Raw genomic sequence first — 9555 nt, 5'->3', positions numbered from 1 at the left:
TTTTTTGTAAAAAGTGTTCCCAAAATGAAAAATCACCAGCACCAAAAAAAAACATAGGGTAATTTGTGAGGTTTAATTTTAAACTGCATGACTTTAGTATTTTTTTTTACACACATCAGATACATTGTTAATATTTACAGCAAACATGATAATAAAATAAGAAAAACAGATCATTTTTTTCTTTTTAACTTCACATGACGTCATCATTCCAGTAAGAAGCTACTTGGGTGCTACCCTTGCATAAATGCAAAAAAAAAAAAAATACAGAGTAAGAGGAAGGTGTGTCAGGTCTAAAAATAAATATACATATTTAGAAAAATAAAAGTTACAGTCTTACAAAAAAAAATACACACAACGGGAAGTGCAGTCAAAAGGTTTTGAGCACTAAAGGTGACAAGAAAACTAAAGTTTTGACACAGTGACAAACAAATGAATGCCACTTGAAGCAGACTTAACAACCCTTATACTTACATATACATACATAGTCATCATCAATGCTATAATAATTGTGTCACAAATAGAAGACAACAATGTGTTTCAGTGGTACGCTAACAAGCTCCTCAGCAGGAATTCATACTCGCTCTTTTAGGAACACCCACTTAAAGAAAAATCACTTTCAACACCTTTTTTTTTTTTTATCACATCAGCACAAACACAAATATATATTTTTTTCGTATACATCCGATATGGCAAAAAAAAGGAGCGAGCAAAAAACAGTAAATAAAAGCAAAAAAAATTGCCATGTCGAGAGTTCATGTCTGTGTTTTGTTTGTGATGTATTTATTAGCTTATGTATGGTTTCCAATGTAGCGTCACAAGAAGTGACGCTAAGTGCTTCTGTACAGTCGCAGGTTTCGTCAGGAAATAAAAGTAAAAATAGTCACAAACTTGACTGACATCTGGTACATGTCGCTAATTTGCCTTTCAAATTGTTGTTGACTTTCAAAGACACCGAGATGACGTTTTAGCCCCAATTATACTCCCAAAGCTAATGCTAATTATGTTCCTAACTACCAAAACAATTTCAAAGTCATTAGCTGTTCCTCAACCGGCAATGTTGTCCGTCCTTGTGAAATGTCGTAGCCGTCGTCCTATCCTAATTAAAAGTACGACTAAAAGAAGAACGCACGTAATACCTGGATGTTTTTCTTATCTGCTAGCTTAAAACAAGAATGCATCGATTGTTGACTTGTGAAGCCTTTTTATCATCGAAACAAATAAAACGACCCTCAGTGATTGTATATCTCGCATTGAAAAAAAAAATGGAGTTACTGTATGTGTCTTTGGCAACTACGACTAGAAAATATGTATTTACAAAAAACAAAGAATGCCTTGCGCGGATGGAACTAGAGAAATACAAAAGCATACTCTCGTATCGCAAGCCCTTGTTTTATTTTTTAATTTAATCGTGTGTTTCCTCATAACTATACGTGCTAACGTTCACCCTTAACAAGCCAAAAGGTCAAAAACGACGAGAAGGTTCACCATCACGTAACGGTCCTGCGGCGGTCGTAAAGGTTTTGCGGAACTTTTCACCAAGGAAAACTTACGCTCACTATACACTGCAAAAAGTTGAGCTCAACCTAATATATTTTCTTTATTAGTGTAGAGCTACTAAGACATTGATGGCATTTTTTGAGACTTTGCATTTTTCAATTTTTTTTTTTACAGAATCAAAATGTTCCTAATGCACTAGCAAATAACTTTCATTAACATTCTAATATATTCTTTATTTAATGTCTGTTTGTCTCTTTTTTTTAAAGACTCATTTTTGCAGTGTATTAGAGGGGAGAGCAAGCAAGAAATTCGATTGGCAGACGAAGGGGGGAGTAAGTAACGGCGGTTAGGGAAAAAGTGACAGCAAGCTAGCAAAGTGCCAAGAAAAAATACTTTTTGTTTCCTTTTTTTTTTTAACACAGTAGAAAACGACGCAAAGCTGGAAACCGGTGGGGGCAGGTGGGGGTAAGAGGTGGTTTTGCTGTTTGGGGGGGGGTCACACGGATTGCTCCTTAGGGAATTGTGGTCGTGGGGCGGCGGTGGCCGAGAAACCGGTGTTGGAGTACATGGGCTCGTTGGAGGGCGGCTGGGCGTAGGCGTGCTGCGGCAGGAAGTTGATGGGCGGGTGGTTCGGGGGCGCGGCCGGCTGACACTCGGGCTGCAGGTCCAGGTCACGCTGGTGGCTCATGTATTCGGTCGGGTTCAACGGCTCTGCCGGATGGTTCCCGGAGTCCTGTCGAGGGGAGGAGAAGAGGGGTCGTCAGGCGGGAGCGGGCGGGTCATGTTACCACGACAACTCGGCAAACCAGATGGAAAGCCATCCTGGACGTGATGCACCCACTAAAAGCCAACAAAGCCGTTTCGATAACTCATCAAGACGAAAGTAAAGAAACAAAACTTAAAAGGACATAAAAATAAACTACACGAAAACTCCCAAACTCGATTTGTACTCGCTAAAAGTTTGGGCCGTTCTGAAATTTCATGATGGACCTAAACTGGACACTGGGTCATCCTGAAATTTCACCCCAAAGCAGAATACACTTTTTTGTGAGCAGTGTATTTGTCAGTGTCTCACACACACATACACACACTCTTGACTGTTAAAATAACATTTTTTTTCCGTCTCTGGGCGCATCTCCGTTCACCTGCCCAGAAGATTTATTAGTCCTCCATTTTTGTTTGGCACCAGAGGAATGCGGTTGCAATTCCACACCGGAGCAAGACTTGATTCTTCCTCAGCATGGGGATCAGTTATTATGAAGCAGCAAGCCCGAGGTCATCTCGGATGGGAAAATAAGTCTACTCAAAAGTAATGGGACAGTTCTACTGTAAATGAGACTTTGTCCTGCCTGCGTTGGGTGGCTGAAATAAAACCACGGCAAGTTACACAAATGCTCTCCAGCAATGGCGGGAAAGAAAAAAATAATCGGAAAAACATTCTGCAATTCATCATGTGACAGTGCTCACTTACGCAAATAAAAGCCACAATGTGGCGATTATTTTGGTGGCCCATTTGTTTACAATCATGTATTTGGCATTCCGTGGTCTGCAGTGAGAAGGGGAAAAACTGAATTCATGATGGGAAGTTTCAAGTGAACAAAAACAATGCTATAAATCTAATAAGTGTCCCTCATAAGAGCATATACACCCCCCACCCCCGTCTATTTTAATTAATTACAAATGGTAAGCAAAACATTTGACACAACAAGAAAAGAAACAAGACTGAAGAAATGAGACAGGTGGGAGAGAAGGGAAGGAGCTGATTGGTCGGACATGGAGGGAGTGGGTGGGCCTACCAAGAGAGCCATTAATGGATAATGAAGGACATAAAAATGAACAAGTAAAATGAACAATGTTGACTAAACGAACAAGCACAATGCAAGTTTGCGGTCGCTGGCGGCACTTGTATAAAATTTTGGAATGATTTCAGAAATGCGACGATGGTCCCCCGCCGTTTTTACATTTGTGTGACTGGCAAATCAAACACACACAGCATGGAAACACTCGTTTTCCATTAGAAAGGAATTTGTGCGAGTCCGATTTGGGAGATTCGGAGCCGCGGCAGCTCATTACTCAGAGGAGACGAGCGACATTCGTTTAAGTCTGACGGGAACGTGTTTTGTTGTTGTTTGGCCTTTGGAATTAATTGAATTTAAAATTGCATGCATGTAATATTTTTGATGCCAATTGGCACCACGTGTAATGAAAACTTGGAAATTTGTCAAGCTGACCAAAAAAAAAAAAATGTCTCATGAATGCGAAATGTTTGTTTCGTTAAATATTTTTGGCAAAGTAAATTTTCTAGAATATTTAAAAAAAAGGCCATCGTCTCATGAATAAATAAAAATCAAATAAAATTTCTAGATCATTTCAAACTACACAAGAGAGGGGGCGAGGCACTGAGGGAAAAAAAGTGGTAAAATTATACAAAAAAACAACAACAACCATGCATCAAAAAAAGAAACGATAAGAGTGGAAAAAGAAAACTTACGAATATTCGTCACACATCTCTACATCTACGAAAACGACGATCCCCGCTCTGAAAAGGTTTCAGCGACAAAACCACAAACAGACTTCAAATGAATCTCACAACAACTGTTTGCATTTGAGAATTAAAAAAAAAAAAGCACAAAAGCTTAGCAAAGAATTAATTTTGAAGGGCAAAACAGAGGGAGCGTTGATGTTAAGCAGATCAATCGGGTGAAAGCGTCAAAGCACAAATACACAACTAATTTAGATTTTCAGGACCCGTCACTCAAACTTTTCAATTCTTCTGCTCCTTTTTCCAACTCATCAGCAAACACTCACTAACCACTTGGACCGATCACCAACCAGCATTCTTCCAAAAACGCCTGATGGTTTACATCACCGTATCAAACCGACAGCTGTATTGATTTCACATGCTAGTCAACCCGAAATGTTTGCAGAATCCAAAAATCACAAAAAGTTGGTTGTGTAGCTAGGATAAAAACATATGTCCAGATTGGCTCCAGAGGAATTGATCAGGTCAAACGGTGGCTAAAATCTTTCTGGCGAAATGTTACGTTTTACAGTGTATTCACCTCCCGCGGGCGGCTGGAGCAACACAACTCAACACGATTCACTCGGCTGTCAAAGGTTATTACTTCTCTGACAGTAAAATGATGGACTGAGAGGCAAGAACTCACATTGGCAAACATGGAGGCCAGAGTTTGATTGCCATCGATTTTCCAGAGAAAAGTGAACCGAAACTCAACCCGGCCTCGACTACCCTTTAACGTTGCGACACGTTGAACGACAACATTAAGCTGTCACTTTTGATGCCTTGCACATTCAATCTTTTTTTTTGGGGTCATAGTCAAGTTTACAGACATCTGGATCAAACATTGTCTGGACCCGGGATTGCGCAACCAGAGCCTGGAGCCCCAATTTATTTTTCAGTTTTTAAATTCCTGGCATTGTTTAGTGTGAATAAAGGTCAAATGCCGTCTCTTCAACACTTGACCAAACTATCGTAATATTTTCCGAGTCCATCGTCTCAACGTCGCCTTTTTCAAGCTCAACTATGAGTTCCTTCCTCTCTTCCCCTACTCCAATTAAAGTTCTTTGGAACTTTGAGCAAACAGGAGGACCAGGGGGGAGAACGAGGGGAACTTTATCAAGCGCATACATTTGAACCGGGGCGCTAATCTAAATGAAATCTGGTTCACCTTGAAGTCATTTTGTAGTAGTTTAAAGTCGAGGGGCCCCCAAATATCTGATAATGTAATAACTCTGTCAAAGCGACGCTCGGGAAAAAAAAAAAAAAAACACACAGGCTGCGATTAAAAGGCGACTGATTCATTTTATAGATTATTGTAGACTCCCAAAATGGCTGAAGTTGAAAGCATTTACTAGAATCGGTGTGATGTCGGGCGGGATGAACGAGAGGTTCAATCAAGCGCCGGACGGCGGATTTATCGAGCGGCGCAACCCGGGGGTAAGGGGGGGGGGGATTTCGACGGACCATTCTTCCCGGAGGACTTTCATATTGCAGGCGCGACTACCTGAGCTGCTGACGGAACAACCCATATTTACCATACTGCAGTCGATTTATTTTCTATTAGCCCGTCCATCGCTTTGACGATTCATCGGCTTTAAATCGTATTCTGTATTCTGAATGTTTCAGAAATTGGAATTTTGACCTTAACCTGACTTTAATCTGAATATTGGAACAAATGCGTCCCCACCAAAATGGAATTGGCTGACTGTCCTGTCACGATGTTCTTCCACTTGTACAAACTAATACGATTTGAGTAAATCATTCCAACACTTAATTTAGTCCGATAGGTATCGATTTACCCATCGGTTTGGTGTTGTCGTGTCTAGTTGCATAGCTTCCAAGTGGGAGCAGCATGACAGTACAGCTGTAATAAAATAAACATCATCATGAAATCAATATCCATCCAGCATTAATACCCGAGTAAACATGCCACTTCCACGGGATGTGGCCGGACGTAAGAGTAAAGGGAACAGCCGCCGCCGGCGCACTGTTTCAACAAGCCCCTTGACTCTGGCTCGACCCATCGGCACCTAAATGGCAAGGGGTTGCCATGGGGACCGCTCTGGCAACAAAGACCCCTCGGCTGCGTAGCCGTAATCCAAAGTGACTTCAATTGATCGACTGCTTTGTTCCTCACCGGCGCGATGTTGTCGAGAGCCGCATAGACACTTGACGGCTGGGCTTGATTTCTGCTTCTCGGTGACTGGCCGCACAATGCACGCGAAAGTGTGCTTAGCGGCAAAGTCTTTTGAAATAAGACATGTTGAATACAATGTCTGAAGACTAAAAGGCAATTTCTATTGTTATCTGGTCACACAAAAAATGTGTCAAAGACATGCTCTGCTTGACGTGTATCCTTTCGCAAAAAAAAAACTTGTTTTCTCCGCTTTTTGCTCAGAAACCATTTCGGACCGGTGATTAACAAAGAATAAAACAGCGAAATTTTTTTGGGGAGATTTTATGCAAGTACAGCATACTTTCGGCGTGACCTTTTGCTTTCTCCTGCGAGCAAAACTAACATCTTACGAGCTCTCGCCTAGTTTAACAGGCTCATTTTGTTCGCCACTAAAGTACGCGTCTGAGCCACGAGCGTTAAAATAACAGCCCGACGGCATTTCTCTGCAGAGGCGGCGAAAGAATCGGCGGCCAAGACCACAGGAGCAGCTAGATAGCGGGGTTGGAGGCAAAGTAGGTGGGTGGGGGGGGCGTGTATTATTCAAAAGGGTAGTCGGTGGATGAGAAAGAGGAGGAGTGCATCGGTCTGTGTACCTGGAGGCCAAAGTCTGAGGGGAAAGGCCTATAATGGCATGCGCTAGTGTGAGCTAGGCTGGATGGTTGCGTACTCGACAAGGTCCCCGGGGCCAGAGTGAGCCGAGCTTCGCGGGCTGGGGGAGGAGGCCAAGGCTGCAGTATCCAGCTCCGCGTACTGGACCTCGCAGTCTTTGTGGCCTGAGTTCTGGAGACAAGAGAGGGCGAGAGGCGAGTGAGGAGTGGACGCGAGGGGGGGGCCACCGAGAGCGGCGGCCGGCGCACGACCACCGATGCTGAAATCAACACAAATGACAGATGAGATGGAAAAATGCTGAGGTTGTTTGTAGACACTGGTATTTTTAAAAACTTGACCTCCATTATGTCGCTCCTTAGCTGTTTTCTGCAAAACTTGCCTATTTGTATTTTTCTGCTTGCTTTAAATGTCAACGACAAATAGGCTAATAGGAGAGTAGCAATTGGGATCAAGGACGGCTACTCAACTAATGCATCTTGATTGAGGCATGAGCTTTTTACGAAGCACTAACGTAGGCCTGGATTGCTAAATTGAAGTAATGGAAAACAAAAACAAACAAGCAAATATTAGATAGATGTTGACAATTTTAGGAAGCTTCAATTACTGGCTTTTTTCCATCGTCATACACCTAAACAGTGGACAAAAAAAAAAAAATGCTGTTTTTAAAAATACCTGCGTAACCTCAGATTCTTTGCATGCAGATAACAAGATGGCCTTCCTGTTTTCTTTCGGAAAACAGCCTCAAAACGCTTCCCATTTAGGCAGCGATAAAATGTTGATTTCATTGTCCTCGGAGATGCTGAGACGAGAATGTTAACGTTCGTGTGATTGAGCCACCAATTGACCCGGTGAGCAATTGGCCCGAGTGGATGACTGCGTAAATGACTTTGGCGAGCTAATCAATGGACAATAAAAGCCTTCAGCATTGACTCTAAAAAGACTTTTTTTTCCCCTCCACCATCCGCAGTATTAGCGTCCGTCGCTCGAGTGGACACTTGAAGGCGGCCTGGCCTGTCAATGATCCTTAAAAATTGAAATAGAAAAGAAATGTAACATGGATCGTGTATTTTTTTTTCCTAAATAGGCCACTCATGAGGTAATAAGGGTTGCAAAAGTGACAAAATCCATCCATCCATCCATCCATCCATCCATCCATCCATCCATCCATCCATCCATCCATCCATCCATCCATCCATCCATCCATCCATCCATCCATCCATCCATCCGTGATAATTGTTACTGCACAAAGTGCAGCCGGAAATGTCAACACATTAAATAAGTTCAACGAAAGCGGAACAAGTTTTAATAAAATGCAAATGCAGGTTCCATTTACTGTCAAACTGCAATCAGTGCAAAAAGAAAAAAAGAAAAAGAAAACCTCTGACAATTGATTAAAACCACAAAAAAAACATCCGCCTCCTCAGTGCGTTGGAGGAATGCAATAAATTATGAAAGCGATCAATAAAATTAAAGCCAGATATGAATTTTGCATTCAGTCTTTGGATGGCAGGCGAGGTGATGCGATGCCACCTCGCTTGCTCTCCATCCGCATCCATGGCGGGATTACAAAAAAAGATGGAGGCTTTTACAGAAAGGATTGTTAATAATTCAACTCTCTCCTCCTCCGCGTTGTCGTTCCTCGCCGGCTGCCTATTTAAATATCTCGAATATTTGTCACGAGCAGGGTGCAATCAGAGGGAAAATTACAGCCGCTTCGCTTTGGGAATTGGCGGATAGTGTTTTGCCCCCGGTGAATCGTCATTAGCAACAGCTGGAGCTCGCCGTGTTGCTCCCAAGTAGCGTTAGGCAAAATCACAATTTCCCAAAATGGAATCTTACATGAGGCAAGAATGGTCAGGTTCTTTTTTTTTTTTTACCTCCTCCGAGGCCTTAATTTAATACAGTCAATAACTCGTGTACCATAAGTGAAGCCATCCGAGGGAAAAAGGGAGTATTTAGTCACTGAATGAAACCCTCCAAGTTCAGACGAGCCTTTTAAAAAAAAAAAAAAAAACCTTCATAAATGCCGAAGCAGCAGTTAAAAAAATAAACTATGCTGACAGCTGAGAAATGCATCAACAGCGGAGCTCGCTTTTCCATTTTAGATGATGCCTGAGAGCACCGAGAGCTTTGACTTGGCACTTTCCCCTGTTGTCTATTCAAAGTAGCAAAGCGAAAAAATGTGAAAGATGCTCGCTATTGGGAAAACATTTCAACCAATGCAAGCCTTGACTGCAAAAAAAAAAAAAAAACAGAAAAAATGCCCAGAAGCTTGAAAGACTGTTTAGCCCACTCGACACCAATGGGATAACAAATTAGTCGGCGACCCACAAACATACCAACATTTCACAAAAATACATTATTTTTATACTGAATCCAAAACATGATTAAATTTTCTACTGCAACTTCATAATAATAACATAAATGGGTAAGAAATAAGCAGAGAATGTCGATGTTTGAGAGACTGTCAGCAATCCTTAACAGCAATCGAAGACTCTCCACACTTCACCTTTTTTTTTTTTTTTTTGCCACAGGCACATATGAAATGATAAATATGGTAAACATATCGCTGTAAAAAGCAAGATATAAAGTATCGGTGCTGCTTGGTAGTAACCGGCGGGCTCTTGCTCAAGGTAATTTCTGAAAAGATAGTTCTTGTTTAATTCTACGCACAAGTGGACTGCGCTGTTTATCGAAGAGACATATGGCTCGAGCATGAGGTGGTATGCTCCCAGCTCCAAAGTTCACTTGC

The 9555-nt window shown here is 41.9% G+C and overlaps 1 protein-coding gene across 4 annotated transcripts in view; it reads right to left on the bottom strand.

Moving 5' to 3' along the window:
* Nucleotides 1-54: 54 nt before the first annotated feature.
* nectin1b (nectin cell adhesion molecule 1b) overlaps nucleotides 55-9555 on the bottom strand; it is a 106477-nt gene continuing 96976 nt past the window's right edge. For 3 of the 4 annotated variants that reach the window (XM_088380626.1, XM_088380627.1, XM_088380628.1), the window contains one exon: nucleotides 55-2230. In XM_088380626.1, coding sequence (XP_088236752.1) covers nucleotides 1994-2230 — 237 coding nt within the window. In that variant the 3' untranslated portion in view covers nucleotides 55-1993. Of the gene's footprint in view, nucleotides 2231-6787; nucleotides 6975-9555 lie in introns of all 4 variants that reach the window. The other variant, XM_088380629.1, reaches the window with a different exon arrangement.

Source organism: Syngnathus floridae, chromosome 7 (genome assembly GCF_059516105.1).
Source record: "Syngnathus floridae isolate MCC-2025c chromosome 7, RoL_Sflo_1.0, whole genome shotgun sequence".
Lineage (NCBI taxonomy): Eukaryota > Metazoa > Chordata > Actinopteri > Syngnathiformes > Syngnathidae > Syngnathus > Syngnathus floridae.
Note: the sequence above shows the minus strand (reverse complement) of the source record. Positions and strands in the feature narration are given on the sequence as shown.